At 46.8% G+C, this 25909-nt stretch overlaps 1 protein-coding gene across 1 annotated transcript in view; it reads right to left on the reverse strand.

Moving 5' to 3' along the window:
- The window catches only part of WDFY3 (WD repeat and FYVE domain containing 3), a 284440-nt gene that overhangs the window by 138500 nt on the left and 120031 nt on the right, over positions 1 to 25909 (reverse strand). The window contains 4 exon segments of the mRNA XM_055139598.1: positions 181 to 367; positions 1938 to 2130; positions 6065 to 6226; positions 10399 to 10508. Coding sequence (XP_054995573.1) covers positions 181 to 367; positions 1938 to 2130; positions 6065 to 6226; positions 10399 to 10508 — 652 coding nt within the window.

A 25909-nucleotide genomic window follows, 5' to 3' on the forward strand; every position in this document is an offset into this window, starting at 1 on the left:
ACTCTGTTGACATCTAAAAAAAGACCAAGTCAATATAATAAAGTCACCATGAAATAAAACTGCTGATTTCTTTCTTTCCATAACCTCAAATCCCACTGTTTCCCTTGATGAAATGACTGGGTAAACATTTACAAGATATTCTTACGTTGTGTGGGTGGCCGGGTTTCTGTTTGTTTTTACCTGAGTAAGAGATCACAGAGGAAATTGTACCCTTGCCATATCCTAAAATCATCCAATAGCGTCTGAGAAACATCACTGGAATCTTTGAGGAAGCAGGAAAGCCCAGCAAACATTTCAACAATTTCGAGGGGAGACAGGTCATCCGACTGCTGCATATTTTGAACACACGTAGATAAACATTCTTTTTCTGCAAGAATAAAAAAATTCAACATATCATTTATGTCAAGAGCTATAAAAAAGTTCTTTTCAACCATTGGCAATTGCAAGCAATGTGTTGTGAAACATTAAGTGAAGTAAAGAGGCAAAGGATACGCGTACTAAACGTGAACGCCAGTTTCAATTCAATCCAAGGCCTGACTCTAGGAAGTGAATCAAGAGGAATGCAGTGGGCGCACTGGATAGTTGCTGCATGTTCTAATTCTTACATCACATTTAGATATTCTATCCTTAGGCAAAATGATTGCCCACCAACAAATGTTATTTTAGGCACAAAAATGCTGAAGCAAAAAATGGAAAGCTTCTAAGTTCCAGAAAAATCCAAGAACGAGTCAAAAGTTCAAATGTGATACAGAAGGACATGAAGAAGTGAAAATTTTTAAAGTCATGTCTGGCTAATTTTTTTTTACTAGTTTACAACACAGATATGCCCTATCACTAACTCAACCCAATGTCAGATGACAAAGCTAAGATTCCAAGAGGATGCAAAAAACATTCGGTGACTAATGTCAGAAAAAATAGTTGCCCTAGAAGTTATTTTGATAATTCTCCAGAATTTATGTACTTTATGTACTTTCACACATAATATACTTATAAATATATAAATAAGTTATATAAATGAGAAACTTTTTATATTTTTACATTTATATATATGTAAATTATTTGATATGCTATAGTTGTTTCACCAACATTACTGATACAGATTGTGAACCTTTCAATATCTGCGAAAATTGCTAGGAAGACATTCGTTTTTAAGGATGGTTGTTTGGCCAAGGTGAGAGTGTAGCATATAGGACACTGGCCGTGTATGTGGCATCCCTGTGTTGGATCTCCGGTGACTCCTATGATGATCTCCTGAGCCTGTCAGGAGTGATCTCTGAGCACAGAACCAGGAGTAAGCCCTGAGCACTGCCAGGTACATAAAAAAAAAAAGTCTGTGTGTGTGAGGGGGGGCAGGGGCTTGGTGACTAGCTGTATATGAATTAAGCAGAATGAATAACTACTCCTTAGTGCTTGCGAAAAATCCACTTAAGAGACTATGGCACAAAACACAGGTTCTGACTGGACATTTATGTCAATGAGATCATTTTAACTTGTAGTTATACATTTATCCTTAGGAACAGATGAAAATATGTTCCTAACATATGAAAATATGTCACTCAAAATGCTTCACAAATAAAATTTAAACAACTTTCTCCTGGCAAATACAATTTCTAGTGTAAAATAAAACTGAACCTTTAGAAGAACTGTGAGGTAAAAAAATATGACCATGAATTTATATGAGGTATATGAGGGGAAAAAAAGCGGGTGGCAATCCAGAGCGCCTCCAATGAATGAAGACATATTCATCATGGATATACTTCAGCAAATGTATAAAGACATATTCACCAAGGATATACTTCACCAATGGATGAAGACATATTCACCAAGGATATACTTCACCAATGAATAAAGACATATTCACCAAGGATATACTTCACCAATGAATAAAGACATATTCACCAAGGATATACTTCACCAATGAATAAAGACATATTCACCATGGATGTACTTCACCACGTTGACACTGAGGCCGTGTCGGGAGATGGTCATGAGGACCTCCCCCGCGCTCTTCCTCCACGGCAGATTGTAGGGAGGGCACCAAGAGGTTATTGCACTGAATAAAAGCTGGAGATCATCCTTCTGAGCCAGTTCCTCTGCCGGAGAAACGAAGCTGCAGAGCTTCACTAAGATCTAAAATGTGAAACAAAACAAAGGCACAGGAACAAATGAACAAGGGAAGCCAGGAGCTCCCAAATCCAGAGGGTCTAATTACTGAAATCCCTGAACGTTCGGCAGCAGGAATGAGTGATATCATTAAAGCCCCACTAAAAATGGCACCTGTAATTGAGAGGTGTGTTACAGTGAGAGCTAACCAGCCCTACTTTTATCGGCTTACTTTTCAAAGAGTGCTCTGTGTTTACCAGCTCTCTTCAGCATGGTATTTTCCACATACCTTACCTTGAAAGGGAATAAAAGTCAACAGTATTTTTCAAGAATGACATTTTAGTTTTCTAAATTTAGTTAATTCTTAGCTTTCCACATGTAACTGTGTGACAGAGAGAGAGAGAGAGAGAGAGAGAGAGAGAGAGAGAGAGAGAGAGAGAGAGAGAGAGAGAGAGAGAGAGAGAGAGAGAGATTTACGGATTTAGGGAGAGGGAAATTGAAAAAAAACGAATCACTAAAAAGAAAACTAATTTTAAATCATTCCAATTTCTATACAAGTGAAAGGGAATATGAGAAAAATAAAATTATTTCCATTCAGAAGGATTACAGCTACTAGTCAACACTCGTCAGAATCCTTAAAAGGTCTGGTTTTCAAAGAAGATTGAGAACTTCTCCAATTCTGGAATACAGAACTGAGTCATTAACTATAATTTACCAACCACACACTCCACAAGTGGTCATGGGCCTCAGAGCTGCTACTTGGGAATTCAGTGGTTTGTACCCTCAGGAAATTTTTTTTTCTTCTTCTTCTTCTAACCCTCATCCCTGTGTCAGGAAGAGTTCATTTCTCTTCTGGGTGCTAAAGACTCTTGTTCAAGTATTTTTAAACTAGGCAATAGAAATAAAATAACTATATTTTAAGAAATAGCTTCTCTTAAATTTTGTTTGATGCCACTGATTTTTGACATCTGTGGGACAGTTGCTCACTTGGGGGAGAGCACTGAGAGCAATCACACTCTGCCAGGGAAAGCGAGATCTTGCTTTCCCCAACTCCTTCAACGCAAAGACATGCTGCAACTATTCACGGTTCCAGCGTCCAGCCCGGCCGACTAGCAGCTGGCTGCATCAGGACAGATGGCTGTGGGAGAGAGGGCTCGGGACTCGTGAGAGTTGCCCAGTGAAGCCACTGTTCCAGCCGCGAAGGTCCCGGGACATCATCTGTCACATCCTATCAACAGGGATTTCAGCAATCAGAAGCACTATCTGTTCTGAAAACATGGAATGTGTTTGTCTCCAGTGGTTTTTCCACCACACAATAACAAGGGCTCTGTCCAGTGTGAGAGGAACCAAAACAGGGAAGTGAAGGCCACAGGCCTGGGAAGATCGTGGAGGGCCCCGTGCCCAGCTACGGTTCCCTAATGTCAGAGAGAAGTTCCCTTTAAATCTCTCCCTTCCTTTGGGCCTGAACACCCAACGACTGCAGTTGGTTCCCATATGTACAACGATGGCTTCTGTGGATTTAGGTTTTGTTTTTCCATGGATTTAAGATTTTCCAACAAAATCTGGCTTCCATGGATTTAAGGTTTTAAGTTTTGTTTCTGTTCTCTAATTTTTTTTAAGATCTGAAGTTTCACAAGAAATCTATACTATACTTATTTAGTATTAAACATATACAATCTGGCATCTGTTTATTGCCAAAGTTTTATAAGACTCTATGCTCTATTTATTTAGTATTAGATATACAAATTCCAGCTTCCATTTACTGCCTGAGGTGTGAATTAAGTTCTTCCAAAGTTTTATTAAAATAGGGCTACTGGCTGGATCAGCAAACATTAACCTACTCCATTCACTATATTGTCTTAAAGCAGTTTTAATTCCTATGTGATTTCTTCCTTTATTCTTCCTTTATTTATTCTCGTTGCTTCTGTCTTCCAATCTATTGCCAGAGGCATAATAAAACAAACAGTCTCTATGTGTGCTATTTATTCACATCATTTTGGGGAAAAACAAATACATCCAAATACCATGGGATGTCTTGAAAGTTTTATGAAATAACGGGTATTAAACATTAGCATTAAAGTATCTAATAAATCAAGTACTCGATAAATACTTGCTGGTTTTTTTTCCTCAGTGCTGGGTATCAGAACCAGATCTCACGCACACAAGGCAGGCCTGCACAGTCCCAGCCTGGAATTCATTGTTTCCTGATGTTCCTTCCCTCCTTCATCATCTAAAACTGCCTCATCTTCATCGTTCCTTATCCTCTCATCACTAGCATCCCACAAGGTCAAGTCACTCCTGCAGGAAAGGGCCCAGTGATGTGAAGCCAACTCCCCACTGGCGACCGCATGCCACAGACCCACATCCTGTCCGATCTCCGCTCCCGACAGCAGTGGTGGTCCTGACGAGAGCAGCGGTCCACAGCACTCCTCTTGCGGTACTTGGGACCACACCTGGCGGTGCTCAGGGCTTACTCCTGGCTCTGTGCTCAGGAACCACTGCTGGCAGGACTCAGGGGACCATCTGGGCTTCGGGGGAATCAAACCAGGTTTGGTCGCTTACAAGGCAAACACTTTAATCCCTGTACTGCCTCCCCAGCCCCCGGAGTACTTTTATTTCCTGTCTGATATATCCTGTGAAGAACCATACCTTTGTGTGGTTAATAATAATAATAATAATAATAATTCCACTGAGTCCGCACAAAAGCCCCATCGGCAGACATCATTATTCTCAGAGGAGAGAAACTGGCCCCTCTGATTACATTATTTCAGCCAACTGGTTTCGTATCAGTATGGGCTAATATTTTTATTGGGGCAAAAAGAATACAAAATTTTCACCTCAATCATTTTTAAGTCTACTTTCATACAACATATCCTGAGATCTTTTCTCCTTACAAAACTCCAACCTTATCGACCCCCATAGGACTCTCCTTCCCACTCCCCCACCCCAGTACCTGGCAACTGTCACTTTACACAGTCAGAGTTTGGCCATTTTAGATACAGACAAGGGAAAATCATGCAATTTTTTTGTCTTTTTTGTGTCAAATGTGTGTGTGCTATTTTTAACGACTACATTAATTCCACGGAAAGGCTCTATTTTAAATATCTATAGGTTTCAAAACTTTGGAGAGTATTTTTCCAATAAAAGATATCATAACTGATGAGAATATTCCTGGGCATGCTAACAAAGGTCTATTTTGACACCTCTGTTAATCCCCAGTGACACCTCAGCACAGGGGTCTCCGTGGAGAGGTGGCCCCTGCACAGGCAGCGAGCAGAAGACGTGGCAGCACCCGTGAGGATGGACTGTCTTCTCTAAGACTAATGTTTACAGGCAGGAGGCTCTCCTGAATACTACTACTATGACCAATAATAAAAGCACTGTAGCACCGTCGCCCCGTTGTTCATCGATTTGCTCGAGTGGGCACCAGTAACGTCTCCATTGTGAGACTTGTTGTTACTGTTTTTGGCATATCGAATACGCCACGGGGAGCTTGCCAGGCTTTGCTGTGCAGGCGGGATATTCTTGGTAGCTTGCTGGGCTCTCCGAGAGGGACGGAGGAATCGAACCCGAGTTGGCTGCGTGCAAGGCAAGTGCCCTACCTACTATGCTATCACTCCAGTCCCAATATCATCATCATCATCATCATATCGATGATGATGATAATGATAAAACAGAATTTCTTGAAATTTTAAGAAATACCTGCTCCCAACTCGATCTGATTCTCAAAAAGTTTGCGTAGTATATTTCAGAGATACAATTTCTATACATAGGCAAACCTTAATAGTTGGATATGTACTGAAATACGGACTCGTCTCAAATATTCCTCAAAACCAAAAGTAGCTCTTTGCAAAGCCAATGTTAGGCGGCAACGCCAACTTACAGGAAAGCAGATGGACTACATGGAAGATGAGCTAGACCCCTTCTCTTGGACCCGGGGGGCGCGCAGCGGCGTCCATACCTGTACGAACACCTTCTGGAGCAGCCCCCGACGTTCTGCTAGAGGTAGCTCATTCTGGGCACCTCCAGCCGCCTCAGGCACATGTGGAAGGTCAAAAAACAGATATAAACATTTAACCAGGGTGGAAGGCACGGACATCGTCGTCATGCAGTCCACGGTTTTCTGGAAAACAAGAGCCGACAGGTGAACAGGCAGATGAGCAGAGACATGACTAGTGACTACAGCTAAGGTCACCCACCTATTCTGACACTTCCTGCGGCTGCTCAGAGGCAGAGCTGCAGGATGGGGGTCCACATGGTGCCGGGGGTCTACCCTGAGCCACCGGCCTGCAGAGCACGAGCTCCAGCCCGCTAAGCAATCTCCCTGGCCCACAAGTTTAGAGCCAGAAGTCAAATCATTAGCTCACAAACTTGAAGCAAAAATAATGATCCACCTCAGGCGTTTAGTAAATGCCTGAAATAATGTAAAGATTCCCCGCTGACGGTCTTTTCCAATTTGGTCACCCGTGATCAATCACATATTGAGATGTATTCGGTATTAAGCAAGCATGTGTCAAAGAACACGAATTTCAAGCTTTAGGGAAAAGCAACTGTGAACTTGCTGAACCTTGTACCTTTCACTAAAAATTGGACATTGCAAACTTCTATTTGTTTTTTACAAGCTTATGAACTTTCGTGTTTGCATTTCAGTCATACAGTGATCATTTACCCATCCCTCCACCAGTGCCCATTCTCCTCCACTGATGTTCCCAGTATCCCTCTCACTACCCCCACCCCATCCCCCAACCACCCCACGCTGCCTCTGCAGCCGTGTTCTCTCTCCTTTTGGGTGTTGTAGTTTGCAATAGAGGTACTGAGTGGCCACCATGCTCGGTCTCTGGTGGCACGCATCTTTCAACCCGAACGGGTCCTCCCAACACCCTACACTTGGAATTCCCTTTTCTATCTCAGCTGCCTTTTCCCCCAGCATGTGAGGCCAGCTTCCAAGCTGTGGGGAAGACCTCCTGGTCCTTATCTCTACTAGCCTTGGGTGTCAGTCTCCCATTCTGTTACTTTATATTTTACAGATGAGTGCGATCTTTCTATGTCTGTCTCTCTCTCTCTTTCTGACTCGTTTTACTTAACATGATACTTTCCATGTTGATCCACTTGTAGAAATGAAAGTTTACATGGCAAACTTCTAATGTTAACATGACCGTTAGAGAAGACAATAACCACGAAAACATTGTCAGCAATAAATTATACATTAGTAGTTTTTACATGTTATTCTTATTATGATTTAAAAGATAATTGAGGGGGCCAGAGCGATAGCACAGCGGGTAGGGCGTTCGCCTTGCATGCGGCTGACCCGGGTTCGATCCCCAGCATCCCATATGGTCCCCCAAGGATCTCCAGGAGTAATTCCTGAGTGCAAAGCCAGGAGTAACCCCTGAGCATCGCTGGGTGTGACCCAAAAAGAAAAAAAAAATAATTGAAAGATAAAGCCATCAATGATGGGGAAAAAAATCTATATTTTTTCCTGAATATCTCGAAAGAAAGAAATTTATATATATATATGTGTGTGTGCGTATATATATACACACACACACACACATAATTGCTTTTTTGGGTTACACCCAGTGATGTTCAGGGGTTATTCTTAGCTCTACACTCAGGAATTACTCCTGGCGGTGGTGCTTGGGGGGGCCATATGGGTTGCCCAGGATTGAACCCTGGTCAGCTGCATGCAAGGCAAATGCCCTACCTGCTGTACTATTGCTATAGCCCCCAAATTTTAAATTTTTATTAGTGAACACTATAAGAACTATGATGCAATAATTAACAAAACTCTTCTGTGGTGCATTTTGGAGTAAAATCTCTTACCACACTGAGTGCTAGCCGGCTGGCATGGTGTGCTAATTTATCAGCTCTTTCGTTATATATTTGATGAATGCCTAAAGTCTGCCTGGCAGCGGACTGGAGCTGAGCATGCGTCAGAGAGGATGGCAGCCCCCAGAAGAAGCTAATTCATCCACAGCTATGACTCAATTTCTTAAGTACAACAATGGTAGCCTGTGCGACAGAGTTAATATGAAAGGAATGATCAAACAGCGGCAAGAGCGGAATGGAAAAGTGCAGGGAATTAAAGCAGAAAGTCGCACGAAAGGTTAGATGACAAGGCAGGCTCTGTTGGAGGAAGCAGGGTTCAGAACTGCTGACACACGAAAAGCCCCAGAAATGTCCTATTCTCCAGCCGGGTGTATCCCGTACACAGCAGATACGCAGTTACGCAGCTCACTAAAAACTGGGGAAGGAATGTTGAGCTTTAAAATAGAGTGTTTCTGGGGGCCGGAGCGATAGCACAGCGGGGAGGGCGTTTGCCTTGCACGTGGCCAACCCGGGTTCGATTCCCAGCATCCCATATGGTCCCCTGAGCACCGCCAGGGGTAATTCCTGAGTGCATGAGCCAGGAGTGACCCCTGTACATTGCCGGGTGAGACCCGAAAAGCAAAAAAAATTAAAAATAAAAATAAATAAAACAGAACGCTAAATCTCCCTTTAATCCATCCCCGTTTCCAGTTAGAAATGTCTCCTTTCCCACCAGTTTTCTCTTCCCATTGACCAAAAATGATGAGTTCTCCTTTTCATCTAAGTCCTAATAGATTAAAAGTACAACTTGGTATCCAAGCAAGTTATAGGCAATCTCTAATTTTTAAAAATTGGTTTAAGCATGTTCTGATTTTTAATTTATTTCTGGGCCACACCTGATGGTACTCAGGGCTTATTTCTGGCTCTGTACTCAAGGATCACTCTGGATGGGTTGGATCCCCATCATCCCATATGGACATCTAAAGCACCGCCTAATTCTCCATTAAAATTTAGAAGAAAATTAAAAGCATTTCCCACATATTTATTCCTTAGTAGTAGAGCCGCTCTGGGTGTACCTTAGATGGGCGCTTCTTAAGCTTCTACTTGCAACCCCTTGTCCTCCACACTCCCAAAGTCACTTTTGCAAATAGAGTAATATAAAAACAGATGTGTAACTCTAACATTTACTGCTAATAAATCATAAAGAAATGTATTTCAGACAGGAAGCCCGCACTCCGCCATGCAACTCCACAGCAGGTGGTGAACACAGCTCAGGCCCTTGATGTTTCTCCCCCTTGTCTCAAGCGCCTGGTGTTCATCTGTCTGTCGAAGTGCTGTACAAGGGCAGGATGTCCTGGTGCAGGCTTTGGATGTGGCAGCATTGTAATGCCAATTTCTGCACTGCAAGGTCCCCTGACCACCGAACCTAAAGCAGCCACGAAACATTGCAAGGCATGGCCCCAACAACGAACTAAAAGAGCAAAACAAAACAAAAACGCCAAAGGAAAAAAACAAATGGATCAATTTCTCAAATATGATGGACTTGGAAGTTTATATATAATTTTGCCACAGATAATCGCATCTCTGATGAAAGAATATAAATTTCCATTTGTGTGTATTTATACCATGTATAAGTGATATGTTGGAGATATCTTTCCACATTTTCACTTTCACTCAGTATTGCTTTCCATTTTCATGTTTTTCCAGTTAATACAATAAATCCACTTGAATATTATGCCACATACATATCATATACTTATTCATTCTTCTTATGATGAGTAGTTAGATTATTTCTTTTACTTTTGGGGGTTATTATAAAGAGTGCTTGTAAATAGGCATCATTGTGTAAACATAAGCATACTGGATATTTTCAGTTTTACATTAGGATGCTTAATTGCATTTAGTAGTTATGAGACTTTATTTTGCTAAAATATAAGTCACAGTGTATTTCTCTTAATTCTTGTTAGCATGTGGTATTTTCAGAACTGTTTTCTCTAGAAGCTACATTGGCTATGTAGTGACTCGGTATTATGTTGTTTTTGTTTACCTGTCTCTAATTACTCATGAGGTAAAGTTTCTTTTTAAAAATAGTGACCATTATCAGATCTTCTTGTATTATTTGTCTGTCTTCACTTTTACATGTCAAGGTTCATGTGGATTTCTTCAACTATATGTATTTTATTGTCATTTAATTTACATGTAAATAAACACACATCAAGATTACAAAAAATGGATCATGTTCCCTGTTGATTATGATGTGACAAGGATGGAAAACACTGTTCTAAGTTGGGCACGTCCACGTAAAATGCACAAGTACCAGTCTCCTCACTGACGTGCTGGAAGCAGCATAAAATAACGTGTGTGTCCAAAGAACATAATGGTTATCATAAACTCCTATTTGAATACGATGATCAGTTCAATTTAACAATCTCTCGGGAAGACACACTCACGAGACGGAGTTATCCAACACGGAAACAAAGAACGTACCTGGCCAGAGGATGCTAACAGGTTAATTGTTGTCAGAAGCATCCAACCTCTGCTGGCTTCTTCGCTCTGATTGATTTCCAGGAACTGAACTATGGCCCGACTTGCAGCTTCTGGAAAGGGAAAGACAAGCAGGAGGTGGTGAGGAAAGAGTTGCTTCCTGAAAGCCTGCAAAGAAACGAACACTGACTGCGTGAGCTCTTCTCTGCGCTTGGTCTACGCCCGAGGAAAGCATCTGAAATAGGAGCAATGTTGTAATTCATGGTAGATACAGGCCATTCCAGGCTCTCTGGATACTACTACGGAAATATTCAGACCAACCCATTTATCTGTCAAAAGCAACATCACACACTAGTCAGGAGTCCAGGGGAAGCTACATTTGAGCACCTCCCACCTGTGGTGGCCTGTGTCTGTTGAGGTGGCGAGGGAGAAAGCGAACAGAGAGCAGGAGCTTGATGGGAAAATCAAAGTATGGCTGGAAGAAGGAGCCTACTGTGTGCAGAGGAAGACGAAGAGCCCCAACAACACTGTCACCACCGTAGCACCGCAGAAGAGCTTTTATTTATTTATTTATTTATTTAGTTAGTTAGTTAGTTAGTTATTGCTTTTTGGGTCACATCCGGCGATGCACAGGGGTTACTCCTGGCTTTGCACTCAGGAATTACTCCTGGCAGTGCTCAGGGGACCATATGAAATGCTGGGATTCGAACCTGGGTTGGCCGCGTGCAAGGCAAACGCCCTACCCGCTGTGCTATCGCTCCCGCCCCCCAGAAGAGCTTTAAGTGAGAATCAGAAGACCAATATACAGCAAATATGACCCACGGCAGTACAGAAAACTGACACCTGTTCATGGAGGAAATAAATTATCTCTGGACAAGACGGAATAAATGAAGTGTATTTGATAAAAAGGGTGATGAAAAACATCACTGTATCACTGTCATCCCGCTGTTCATCAATTCTGCTTGAGCGGGAGCCAGTAACGTCTCCATTCGTCCCTGTCTGTTCTCTCTTCTTTTGGGTGTTGTGGTTTGCAATAGAGGTATTGAGTGGGCATCGTGTTTGAGTGCTAGTGTAGCCCGATGGCGTACTGGGGGCTCTTTCAGGATCAGGGGAGTGAGGACCGTTGTTGTTACTGTTTTTGGCATGTCGAGTACGCCGCGGGTAGCTTGCCAGGCTCTGTCGTAATGATGTCCAGGGCAAGAAGGAAGAGCCATTGGTAGGGGGAGAGGTCGGGAGGCTGGGTCGGGGCTAGAAGCGCGGGGTGGCCCCGGCAGCTACTGCAGGTGGCCGAGAGAAACAGCGAGACCCACGCACGGAACTGAAGCACGGGGGATGCCGGGAGAGAATCCAGCTGACCACGCCTTATCGGACACTGCTGGGCAGGTGCATCTTTTTTTTTTTTTTTTTTTTTTGAGGAGGAAAGTTAGGCCCAACCGCTGGCACGGAGGGGTGGTTCCTGGCAGGGATTCTGGAACCCCAGGGGGCTGAGGACCCAAAGCAGCTTGGCCAGGCGAGGTCAGCACGCTGCCCGCCGGACTAGCTCTCCAGCCCCTACTGCATCTTCCTCTATTTCTACCTCAGGGTGGTGTATAATTAGCACTGTAGTAGCACTGTCGCCCCGTTGTTCATCGATTTGCTCAAGCGGGCACCAGTAACGTCTCCATTGTGAGACTTGTTGTCACTGTTTTTAGCATACTGAATAGGCCACAGGGAGCTTGCCAGGCTCTGCTGTGCAGGCTGGATACTCTCAGTAGCTTGCCGGGCTCTCTGAGAGGGATGGAGGAATCGAACCCAGGTCAGCCACATGCAAGGCAAATGCCCCACTGCTGTGCTATCGCTCCGGTCCTAATATATAATAAATATATGATATATAATCTGTCACTGTCACTGTCATCCCGTTGCTCATCGATTTGTTTGAGCAGGCACCAGTAACGTCTCTCATTGTGAGACTTACTGTTACTGTCTTTGGCATATATAAAATATATATAACATATAATATAATAAATAAATCCATGTCTTAACTATAAGCCTCAACTAGCAAGAACTATTCTAAGTACTTGGAGATTAAACTCATTTGACCATTATGAGAACCGTCAAGCTGTTTTCAAATGTCACCAACACCCTGTATTAAAATAAAAACGGAAAGAAGAACAAGCAGTTCGCCTAACCACAGATCAGAAATCATGTGACTCCAATATCATCACGCTACTAAACAGACACTTGCAAACCACCTCAATTGTTTCACAGTCAAATCAATGTAACGAAAGTCTATTTCACGTCAATAACATCCATGTTTCTCATAGGGAAATGTTGAAAACCAAAAGTAATTTTATTTTATTTTTTATTTATTTTTTTTTTGCTTTTTGGGTCATACCCAGCGATACTCAGGGGTTACTCCTGGCTTTGCACTCAGGAATTACTCCTGGCGGTGCTTGGGGGACCATATGGGATGCCGGGGATCGAACCCAGGTCGGCCGCGTGCAAGGCAAACACCCTACCTGCTGTGCTATCGCTCCGCCCCCCCCCCAAAAGTAATTTTAAAAGAAGAGTTGGGGAACGTGGCTCAGCTACGGAGTACACGTCTGCGTGCCTGGCGTGTGTGAGGTCGGGGAGGGGCAGAGAGGGCGAGACAGGCAAGAGGGCAGTGGGGGGTGGACAGAGATAAATTTCAGTTATGTTGCTGCTCAAAACACATCAACGGGATCCCACATTCTTTAATTTAAGTCTTTAGGTTTTTCTCGTGGGAGGGGGCTGTGGAGGCGGGTTGGGCCACACCCAGCTGTGCTCAGGGAGTACTCCTGGCTAAGTGCTCAGGGATCGTTCCTGGCAGTGCCTGGGTGACCATGTGCAGTACCAGGGATCAAATGTGGGTTGAATCCCCGGCACCGCGCACGGATGGTCCTCCAAGCCCTGCCAGGAGTGATCCCTGAGTGCAGAGCAGGAGTCAGCCCTGAGCACCGCCAGCGCAGGGCACGGCCCCCAAACAAAAAAGTTAGGAAATACTCGGAGCCAGGGAGAGCACTCCACAGCTGGAGCGTGGGGAGCCTCGACTCTGGGACGGCCGCTATCATGACCTCGGAGCACAGGGCCGGGAAAACACCCCTGCAGCTCCTTGAGGGACCCCCGAAGAACAACCAAAATGAAACGCTTAGTTAGATCTTAAAGATAACTATTACACAAAAATACAATCTTCAACTAAACCTCAATAAATCAGTCTGTGACACTCTCAGCAATTCTTCTTCGGGCTGGGAAGTGACTGGAAGAGGAATACGGGCTGTCTGCGGGAGGCTGTGCCTTCGTCCCCAGCACCTCACGGGGGGCCAGGCGAGCAGGGTGACTACTATTAGATGTCACCGCCTCTCCCCATACACACACACACACATACACACACAGACACAGACACACACACAGACACAGACACACACAGAGACACACACAAATAAATAGTGCATTTGGCTCTCTCCCTCTCTCTCTCTCTCTTTATAAATTTAAATGACTACTTAGGATAAGGGGGGCTGGAGCGATAGCACAGCGGTTGGGCATTAGCCTTTCACGGTGGTGACCTGTGTTCGATTCCTCCGCCCCTCTCGGAGAGCCCGGCAAGCTACTGAGAGTATCAAGCCCGCACGGCAGAGCCCGGCAAGCTACCAGTGACGTATTGGATATGCCAAAAACAGTAACAAAAAGTCTCACAATGAGAGATGTTACTGGTGCCCACTCGAACAAATCGATGAGCAATGGGATAACAGTGACAGTGACTTAGGATGAGGTTCTTGTGCATTAAAGAAAAAATGCCACATTAATTTGAGAATCACCAATCAGCTGATTCAAGGTTTAGCTTTCATGCAGCCCTTCAATACAGACAGACTGAAAATACATCAAAGCAGATTTACTAGAGCCTTTTATTTTATGAAATGGAAACAGAAGGCACACAATGCTAAGAGAAGCGTAACACTGACAAAAGAAAGCGACACAAACTCTCTCCATAGAATCACTTTATATTCAGAACTACTTTACTGCGTAAGTTCTAGTCACACTCCCACTCAAAACACTGTCCACACTGCCCCGGTGTCCACTGAAAGGAGGCGAGTGAAATTAATTGCGCAGCACATAGAACAGTCAGAAGGAAAACCTTGTTAGGAAGCGCAAGGGGGCAGTGATCCCTGCACAGTGCTCAGCTCCTTCCCGGCACAGGGCAGAATGGCCCTGTAGGGGGAGGGACCGCCAGCAGGAGCAGCGAACCCAAGGTGGGACCCTCCCCGTGGGGCAGGACGCACGTGAATGCAGGGCGCCACGCCGCTGCCTTGGCCGTCCGCCAGCACCCCAGGGCTGGAACGACCCCACGGGGCCAGGCTCGGGAAGCCTGGAGGGCGGCCGGGCACGCTGGCTTTCGGTTCGAAACAGAAGGGCCGGGCCGGGCCGTCCCACAGGGTGCCACTGGTCAGGACACGCGGCTATCACGGTTACTGTAGCGGACAGCTGTGGCCGGCATCCCCGGCTTCCCCGGGACGGGGCAGCTGTCACTCGGGACAAACCTCATCAAAGGTGCTCGCAGGCACAGAGGCGTCGGTGACCAAGGGAAGGCGCTGCTGTGACCCGGGGGGTGGGGGGCGGGGAGTGAGCCCTGCTGGTGATGCCCACAGACCCTGTGACCTTAGAATGACGCGGACTGCGAGGCTGAACGTACGAAACATCTAGAGGGTTGGAGCGACAGGACGGCAGGTGGGGCGCTGGCTTTGCGTGGGTCAGGCCTGGGTCTGGTCCCCAATACCCCATATGCAGTCCCCTGAGCTCTGTGTGGCGAGCCCCCTGGGTGCAGAGCCAGGAGTAAGCCCTGAGCACCACCAGCGTTGCGCCCCCAAATCAACGCTTGCCCACCCTCTACTCCTCCCCAGAAGAAATAACTAGAAAAGCAAAAAAAAAAAAAAAAAAAAAAACTTCACCCACACTCTAAACACAATACAAATACAAAATGACGTATTTTCTCTACTAGCTGAGACACTACATACTGCTCACAAGCCACGGGAGGGCAAGGACCAGAGGAGAATCGAGGGACCAGAGAAGGGGGACTGCAGACGCCGCCTTGGACTGCAAGTCGGCCGTGAACCAAGGGGCTGGTGACCCTCAAATTAACTAGAAGACCAAAAGACTCTTTAAAACATCACCATGAAAGGATTTTGCACTGACCAAAGGACACTTCTAAGAGGAAATCACTAGAATGAAGTAAGGGAATGGGGACTTTCCACGGAGGAGATGCAAGTTGACGGCTGCTGAAATGAGGCATTTCTCTCTTAAACGTCAACCAGGCTGGGTTTCGGCAATTCTCTTTTTTCCTCCATTTATCGAGGCATTGTGGGGTACGACGCAGACAAGAAGAGTTCCGGGCACCCCACGTCCTAACGCCACACTCAGCATGTCCACACCCCCACCCCCACCGTCTCAAGGTCCTTCCCAGCCCCTCTTCTTATTTTGTTTTGTTTTAGAGTCGCACCAGTAATGTCCAGGGGTCACTCTTGGTAATTACTCAGTAATTACTCCTACTGGTACTCAGGGGGACCCCATGGGGGACGTGGGATGGAGCCAGGGCCAGTCATGAGCACGGACTGTTGCTGAGAGCCCTCATCCTCCAGTTCCTGAGGGGAGGAGAGGAGAGGGGAGGGCAGGGGAGGGGAGGGAGGGGAGAGGGAGGGAAGGGAGGTAGATCCCATGTCAAAATCAGTAACACTTAAGTGAGCCACAAATCTGTGATGAGCAATCTTCTGGGTAAATTCAAGGGGCAATAAAAGGAAGTAAATGAACAAGAAATTTTCTGAATATGGAAGTACAGTATATAACGGTGGTTAAATGAACAGTGATTCAAAGAGGGCAACAGGTCCTGTTGCTGTGGCTTTTGGGGGCCACGCCTGGTCATGTCCAGGAGCTACTTCTGGCTCAGGCCTTGGGAGGGGACTGGGGTGGGGGGTCTGAGCAGGTGGCAGCGGGGCCACGGGCTCGGCCTCCCCCGCGGAAAGCACGTGCTCCAGCCCCCTGAGCGCGCGCTCACAAAAGATCTTCTGGAGACGGTTTAGGGAAGATTTCCTCGTGAAGGAAAAATTTTCACCCACTAAATTCAATTTTTAAATTAATGAAATCTGAGGAATTGGAACTGATAGTACAGCAAGTAGGGCGTTTGCCTTGCACCCGGCCGACCCAGGTTCAGCACCGCCAGCAGTGATCCTTGAGCACAGAACCGGGAGTAAACTCTGAGCATTGCCAGATGTAGTTTCTGTTAAAAAAAAACAAGCAAACAAAAAAACCCCCCACAAACTTGTGTAATTATTACTATAATTAACAATGAGACATCTACTTCTTTCAAGATACCTTTAATGATGTCAAAAAAATTGCCCTATGTAAGAATCATAAGGGTATAGAAGGAAAAACAAATCTCCAGTGTAAAACAAGGTCATTTTAGAACCATGCAGATCAGTATTTAAAAGAGATCATCACAGAGGAGTGAGCATAAATAAAGTTTGGCGGATTTTTTTCTTCTTGAGGGCTACCGCTCAGGGATCCCTGAACCCCGGCAGAGCCAAGGGTAAGTCCCGAGCACTCCTGGGTGTGGCCCAAAGACCAACAAACAGAACCAAAAATGAGGAAAGCCCAGAGATCTCTTTTCCTACTCCAGGTGGGGACATACCATCTGCAAGTGAGAGCGGCTGCCCATCACACGCCTCTCTCCTCTCTCCTACTTTCGAAAGGAAACTATTTACTTCTGGGGCTGGAGCGATAGCACAGCGGGTAGGGCGTTTGCCTTGCACGCGGCCGACCCAGGTTCGATTCCCAGCATCCCATAGGGTCCCCTGAGCACTGCCAGGGGTAATTCCTGAGTGCAGAGCCAGGAGTAACCCCTGAGCATCGCCGGGTATGACCCAAAAAGCAAAAAAAAAAAAAAAAGAAAACTATTTACTTCTCCAGAAATTCCTTCCTTCGGGATAGGGATAGCTTTGACCACCTGGAAGCTTCGATGGTCAGGATGGACTTCCTTGTCCTGCAGGTCACCCTCACTGGCCTCTGCCCGGATGGGGGGGGACCCCAGGGCTCCCAGCGAGTGTCCAGGTCAGACGCGCACTGCAAGGGTGCAAGCTGACGTTCGCCACTCCCACGCTGCCTGCTGGCCCGCCCAAGCCAACGCAAGCCAGCTAGTCAATGATTCCTAGTCGATTCAGAGAGGTAGGCGAGCAGGAACAAATCTAATTTTAGAGGCCTTCCATTAGGCGCAAAGCAACCCGATTAGCAGGCCCGCCCCGCCGTGGCCGCCGGGGAGTGCCAGCCTCCTCCGTGTCTGCAGCGTGTCCTCGCCCAAGGGGACGGCGGCAGGCCACGGGCTCTTTCAGGAGTTTTCTGCATCTGTTGTCATCTAGCTCACATTCTCATGACAACCTCAGGAGGCTCCAGAAATTCCCAGTTAAGCATGGACTGAATTCCAGATGCTGGGGGCACCAGGACAGAATGGATCCTTATCTCAGAGTTTAAAGACAGGCCCCACGAGGCATTCTCTAGCGGGGAGAGGCCCAGCACAACACCTGATCTAATTGCCGCTTTTAACCTCCCCGGCCGCTCTGGATTGCAATCTCAATTTTCCTGAGGAAAGGTGGGTTCGCCTGCAATAACCTTCTCTCTGGGTAATACCCTGGTGCAGCCCGCTCTAAACACCTTCCATCTTGTGCTGCTCCCTCTTCCGTAGCTCCTTTCTGCCTGCTAGACAGATGGTGCCTGATTACCGAATCAATAAAACTAAACTGATTTCAGAGGCAGAGGGGGAGAGAGGGAGAGCGCGTGCACGAGTGCCTAAGTGCTCACGAATTGGTCAGGCCGAGGCAGCTGCTCTTGAACTCTCGGACTCCAGAACTGAACGTGGTTAAAAAAAAAAAAATCCAATGCTTTAGTTATTAGTCTATGGTGTTTTGTACTGGCAGTTCCAATAGACTAAAACACCCACTGAAACTGCTGTAAAGGTAGTTCGGGGGCGGGGAGGAGCTACATGACTCCATGCAGTTCATGCAGCGTCCAGAGCAAAACCCAGGGCCTCACTGCATGGACCTACTACTACAGCCAAAACCCGGCCCTGGGAAAGAAGGTTGTTGTTTTTCATCTACAACCTTGTAAAAGAATATTGGTTTTTTTTTTCTTTCTAAAGCATAAAACCTGTAAGGCGAAAGAGAATAGAAATGATAAGGGCGACCTAATTTTGGGTACTGCAATCACAGAGAGGCTCTCGGTAAATTATTATTTGGCAAATCCTCGACCGTCAACTTAAAGCCGGCACCGTGGGCAAGACACCCAAGGAGAAAAGGACATAAAGGTCCGGGACGGGGACAGTGGAAATCAGGGAGGCCTGCACACAGGAGGCGTCGGAGGGTGTCCAGGTGCCGGGGACTCTGGGGGCTCTAGAACGGGGATGTGGTGGGCAGAGAGAGGAAGCGAGAGTTCAGCTGCAGGGGCTCCCGGCCATACAACAGGCACGGGCACGCGAGGGGCTCGTACCCTCCCCTCACTTGGTCACTGGGAGCTAGTCAGGCAGCGTCTTCTAACTAGAGACGGGGACTTGGTCTGGGCTGGGGGCTTCTGGGGGTGGAGGGGTGAGGGGGGGAGGCTGTCCAGTTTGGCAGTGTCAGGGCACCACCCGCGCTGTCCACTGGGGCCAGGAGCAGAAGCCGGGTCTGCAGGCACGTCGGGGACTCCCCCCTCGGCATCTCGCTAGAGGCTGCTCCCCCTCACCCAGACACCCTAGGGCTCAGGTACAGGCATTCTCCGCGCCAGAGAGAACTCGCCGACGTGCACACCGCTACTCCGACTGCCCCGGCCCAGTCCAGGCGCTGCGTAGGCTCCCTGGGTGCCCCCAGGCTCTCCCCGGAGCACAGGCCTTGAAGCACTTGGTGTGCCCCCCCCACCCCCTCAGCAAACTAAAAATCATCAACAACACAGACCAGCACTTAGGCAGGAGACGCAGTACTGTGGTTCAAGCACTCACACTGGCCTCGGCCACCTGGGCTCCGCTCCCAGCACTGGGGGACGGCCAGAGCAGGCCGGGAGTGGCTGCCGGGAGCCCAGGAATAGTCCACAGGAACAGCTGGGTGAGGCCAAGCCCACCGCCCTACTGCCCAGCCCCCAAAAGTTCAGGCAATCTTGTGCTTGACAAACTCACAAAAGCAAGACCCCCCCCCCCCGCCACACACACACACACACACACACACACACACTCATGTTCCACTTTCCCACTTACTGCACTACCACACAGCGCCTTCCCACATTCTACTCTCACACAGAAGCACAAAAGCAAATATTAAACAAGCGAGGACATTCTCTGACATGAAAAACTGTTCGAACAAGTGACCGACTATTTAGGGAGACAAAAAGAAAAAGAAAAAAAGAAACCTTAGAAATCTAAGGTAAGCAAGTGATCTGATGGAAAAACAAAGCAAAATAGAAGCCTAGAACCCAATAAAAGAGAAAAATGTTCTTAGAAATTAAGGTATAATGTGAAAATTAAAAAAAACTACGTAAAAGGGAAATATGGTAAGGCTGAAGGACTCTAGTAAGTAGAGATAGAATTCAGACAAAATAGGAATAAAAATGAGAAAATAAAGATAAGAAAATAATAACTGAAGGAAAGGGGCTGGAGCTATACCAACCGCAGTGGGTAGAGCGTCTGCTCTGCATCGATATTGTGTCATGTGTGGTGCCCCAGCCCCGCCAGCAGTGAGCACTGAATGCAGAGCCAGGGAGAAGTCCTGAGCACCACTGGGAATGGCCCAGAACCAAGGGGAGGGAGGGAGGGAGAAAGAAAGGAAGGAAGGAAGGAAGGAAGGAAGGAAGGAAGGAAGGAAGGAAGGAAGGAAGGAAGGAAGGAAGGAAGGAAGGAAGGAAGGAAGGATGGAAAAAAGGAAGGAGGGAAGGAGGAAAGGAAGAAAGGAAGGGAGGGAGGGAGGGAGGAAGGAAGGAAGGAAGGAAGGAAGGAGGGAGGGAGGGAGGGAGGGAGGGAAGGAAGGAAGGAAGGAAGGACGAAAGGAAGGAAGGAAGGAAGGAAGGAAGGAAGGAAGGAAGGAAGGAAGGAAGGAAGGAAGGAAGGAAAGAAAGAAGGAAGGAGGGAAGGAAGGAAGGAAGGAGGGAAGGAGGGAAGGAAGGAAGGAAGGAAGGAAGGAAGGAAGGAAGGAAGGAAGGAAGGAAGGAAGGAAGGAAGGAAGGAAGGAAGGAAGGAAGGAAGGAAGGAAGGAATTTTAGGCATATATCCCGCAAGAAAGAGAAAAGCAATCCATAAAACTTTCCCAAAGGTCAAGACTATGAACTCCCATTTGAAAGGTCCTATCAATAGTCAACATAAGGGATATTTAAAAAGTCCACCTCAAGATACAACATTATAAAATTTAGGACAGGAGGGCCTAACTGCTCATTTGCAGATCCCGAAGTAGAACTGCAGAATATGATATAGAACACGTTTTCAGTGGCTGGAGACAGAGCAGAGTGGGAGGGGTCCCACCTGGGTTTGATCCCCATAATCCCATAGGGCCCCCCTGAGCACCGCCAGGTCTAATTTCAGAGCATCACCTGGTAACGGCCCCCAAACCGAAAACCAAACCCAAACCCCAAACAGTAAAGACTATATTTCAATCCTCAGATACAATGACTCTCACCCTTCTCCCTGGGACCCAGCCAAGGAGGGGGTGTGCAGCGTGAGCTGCCAGGCTTTCCAAGACAACGGCCTGGGAACGGCCTGGCGAGGACTCTCCCCCACACCCCTGCACCCCTGCACTGATGGGTCCCAAGGGAGCTGCTGCCCCGAACTTGATTTCCCACGGCACTGGTGACTTCCGTTCCCTGGCGGGACTGAAGCCTCTGAGAGCCAAACAGTTCCCGCCCAACACAACCTCAGGGCCCACCTCCAGCAGCTGGCCGGGCACGGCGGGATTTGTCCCTACAGTGAGGAACTGGGCCGTGCACCTGGCCAAGTCTCTGGCCTGGGGCCCCGAGTTTACAGCGGCCTGAGGCCCCGCGGCCCTGCGGGCATCACTCGCCGGGCGAAAGGAGCCCACCCACACCGCAGGGCCTGACACATTTTCACTTGGGGCCTTTCCAAACTAACTAAGTAATCGTTTAAAGCCCCAAGGACCAGAGGGGACAGTGCAGGCGACTTGCCAGGCCAGCAGCCTCCCCCAACCCTGGCTGTCGCTGACAGCCCAAGCACTGCCCGGAGGGACCCCGGAGCACTGCCCGGAGGGAGTGAGCACATCAGGCGTGGCCTTGTGCATGACCCCCACCTCCCACAAAACCTATATCCTCTTTCCGGAAGCTTCTGGAAAAAGCTGCCTCAACAGAATCAGGAAGTTAAGTCTCCAAAAAAGGAAGCTAGGAGGCTCTGAAACAGGCCCTGTCCCCAAGACATGAGAGACCCCAGAGTGATTGCTCACAGAGAAAGGGCAGCTGGGGGAGAAGGCGGCTGGGCCAGAGAAGGTCACGAAGACCATGATGGTTGGATCGTTCGGGACGGGAGGTGTGAGGTGACAGTAGATAAAGTAAAGGACCAAACGTGACGGCCTCTCAGCATCTGTATTGCAAATCCCAATGCCCAAAAGTAGAGAGAGAGTGGCTCTGGCCCGGGGGTTCTGTGGGCCAGGCTGGCTGTCCCCGCACCTCGCTCCGGGGCTGATGCGGTGGGTTCTTCTAGGTCTTTGGCCTATGACTGCTTGAGGAAAGAGCAGGGGACTGGAAGTGACAGAGAGATGTCACGCCAAGAAAAGTCCTCGGCACCCCGCTGTCACTTGACCTGGGCAAGATTGACCACGATCCGGAGGCCAGGTAGACTACTTTTGGTCCCAGAAACTGCTTGCAGCCATGTCTCTAGACTGAACTAAGCCATTGCCCCATGCTGCCCCAGGAAGGGAAATGATGCAATTTCTAACATAGATCTCCCTGGACTTAGTTACTAAAATACTGAAATACAGAAATCCCAAGCTGACTTCGTATCTCTTCATTCTCAGCAATGGAAAACTAATTATCAAATGCTTCCTTGTCAGCAGGGCTGTTGTTTTTTGGGGGAACTCCAAAAGAATAGTGAGTTTTGTGTTGAAATATGGAATGTAATCAAGGTAAAGAGAAAATGGGGTGAAGTTCATCAGTTACGCAGGCGGGGGTGGGGGGGTGGAGGATGGAAGGTATACTGGGGTTTTTGGTGGTGGAATATGGGCACTGATGAAGGGACGGGTGTTTGAGCATTGTATGACTGAGACATAAGCCTGAGAACTTTGTAACTTTCCACATGGTGATTCAATAAAATAAATAATTCTAAAAAATAAAAAAAAATGTTTTTTTAAAACATAGAGAGTGAGTCTGGGGGATATTGTCTGCCATAGAGGCAGGGGGAGGGGCAGGAAGGGGGGATACTGGGGACATTGGTGGTGGGGAATGTGCACTGCTGGAGGGATGGGTGTTCAATCCTATGACTGAAACTCAAACATGAAAGCTTGTAACTGTATCTCACAGTGATTCAATTAAAAAAAAAAAGGCAGCTACTGGGGCCTGGAGCCAGGGGAGAGGGGGGGGCTCTCCTTGCATGCGGCCGCCCTGCGTTCAACTCCAGGCAGCCCACCCGGGGTGATCCCTGAGTGCGGAGACAGGATCAAGCCCTGAGCACTGCAGAGTGTGGCCCTCAAACAAACAAAAGACGGCTGTCCAGTGGGCCTCGCGAACAAGCACTCCCGGCCAAAGGACACTCCGAGGGTTTTGTAGGAAGATGAAGACTATTGAATATATCATATGTTCACTCAGACTGACAGGAGATTCCAAAAAACAGGAACAGAGATAAATATGTGTGAAAATATTTTTTTTTTTAAAAAAGGTAAGAAAATCTGCAGTGATTGGGTGGGAGCAGTAGTACAGTGGGTAACGGTGCTTGCCTTGCAGGTGACTAACCTGGGCACGACCAGGAGTAATTCCTGAACACAGAGCCAGGAGTCACCCGTGAGCATCCTTGGATGTGGCCCAAAACCAAGAAACAAACAAGGAAAAAAAAAAAACAAAACACTGTGATGGGTCGGGGCTTAACTTAAAAAAAAAAAATCGCCGCATACATTATAGCTTTTCCGAGAACAGCGCTTTCAGTCAAAGTAACAGCTATTGATTTAAGCAAATTACGACAGAATCTTGGAGGGTCATAGGAAGTGTGCGTCTCAGACAGTAAAATCTCCGTTCCTATGGCCGAGTGTCAGAGGACAGCAGCTAAATATAAAAACCAAGGGCACACACCCTAAAAACTGATTGCCTTTTGTGGTCAGAAGCAAAGATGAATCAGGATGGCAAAAAGGAAGATGTTCTTTTTTTCATTATGTTTTGAAGATACTGCTTTTAGTTTTCTTCTTTTATTCGCCTTTTAAAATTTTCTTTCCAAGTATATTTGTATACCCAAAACAGTGTGGTCCACGAATGATTGGTGGTATAAGTGCTTTGGGGATGAATGATTTTGTAGTTTCAGGAAAAAAATGGATTTACATTGCATACGTTTAACATAAAGAGTGATTATGATCATCACAAAAGTCTGTTATCTTAATAGTTATTATTTCTGGGAATGGTGTTTTTAACAGCAAAAAATGTTTTAAACTGTACAGCAAAAGATATCTTACGGGAATTAAGGTTTTTGTCTTACATGTCAACCAACACTGATTCAAATCTCCATCACCACATAAGGTTCCTCAGCACCTCCAGGACTAATCCTTGAGCATAGAGCCAGGAGTAAGCCCTGAGCACCACCAAGTGTGACCCTAGAACCAAAAGATGGGGAAAAAAAAAAGCCAGAAGTACAACTCAGTGGTCTGCCAGGAGCAAGCCCTGAGCAAAGAACTTGAGCACTCCCATGTGCTTAGACCAAAACTTTGGATGGTATATTTAAGATATATTTTTAATAATCTGTACAAGGGCTGGAGCGATAGCACAGCAGTTGGGCTTTTGCCTTTCATGCGGCCAACCCATGTTCGATTCCTCCGCCCCTCTTAGAGAGCCTGGCAAGCTACTCGTGCATATTCAATATGCCAAAAACAGTAACAATAAGTCTCTCAATGAGAGACGTTACTGGTGCCCACTCGAACAAATCGATGAGCAACGGGATGAGAGTGACAGTGACAGTGATTATTATTAAGACTACACCCGGCAGTGCTTGGGGGGCCATTGTAGTGCCAAGGATTGAACCTGGATTGTGAGATGCTTTTTCTGTTTATTTTTGGGGCCCCCCTGGCGGTATACAGGGCCCACTCCTGGCTCTGTGCTCAGGGATTGCATCTGGCAGGGCTCAGGGGATCAAATGGGGGTACTGGCGTCAGAACCCTCGTCAGCCTTGTGCAAGACAAGCACCCAGCCTGCTGTACTATCACTCCAGCCCATGGGTGCTATCCTTACTAAACCTTTTAAACTGTGGCCCTCAAATTTGGGTATAGTATAATTTAATAAAAATTAAAGTACATTTTCAGAAAGGTTCTAGCACCTTTTTACTTTTTCTAGCAATAGTAGCCCTACTATTACTACTGGAATAAAAAACTTGATGGAATGAAAAGATAAATGATTTTTTGAGATATCAGAACTTAAATCGTCAATTTCTTAGCCTAATGCTTCAGTAAGAAAACTTTAGTTCAGGGGCTTGAGAGATAGTACAATGGGCACAGCACCTTGTCTGCACACACTGACCTGGGTTCGATCCCACATGGTACCCGAGTACCACCAGAAGTCCCTGAGTGCAGAGCCAGGAGTAACCCCTGAGCATCACCAGGTATGCCCTTCCCCCGCAAAAAGGGAAGCGATAGTTCAAACAGTCAATAAACAACAGAAATACCCAAATAAAATGAAGATAAAAACCTTACTTAGACCTACTGCTAATTTCGAAGAAGACTAAGACCAATTAAAATCAAGACAGGTAACCGATTAAAATGGGTAATACTTTGAGGTTTCACATGACCAAAGCATGGTCAGGGAAGTGGCACAGTGGCAGAGTCCATGCCTTGTGTGTGCGACTCACCCACACCCACCCAGCAGCACCCAGTGGGTGAGTCTTCACCCACAAAGAATCCCTTCAAAACTCCAAAGATAAAGAACTACTCCAGAAGCACTTCATAAACTATGACAGGCAAAACATCATGGTAGGTTTTATGAAGACACCTTTTATGATCCAGTCAGAGCTAAAGACAGATAAAGACAGACAGACAGACAGAGACACAGACACACACACAGACACAGACACACACAGTCATTCTCTCTCCCCCACCCCTTGGTTGAGGGATGAAGAAGCAGGTTCTCTCTCTCTCTCTCTCTCTCTCTCTCTCTCTCTCTCTCTCTCTTCCTCTCCCTCTCTCTCTCTAATCCTCTCTCTCTCTCTATTCCTCTCCCTCTCCCCCCTCTTTCTATTCCTCTCTTTCTCTCTATTCTTCTCTCTATTCTTCTCCCTCTCTTTCTCTCTCTCTCTCCCCGCTCCCCCCCTTGGTTGAGTTGGTTGAGAAAA

Source organism: Sorex araneus, chromosome 5 (assembly GCF_027595985.1).
Source record: "Sorex araneus isolate mSorAra2 chromosome 5, mSorAra2.pri, whole genome shotgun sequence".
NCBI lineage: Eukaryota > Metazoa > Chordata > Mammalia > Eulipotyphla > Soricidae > Sorex > Sorex araneus.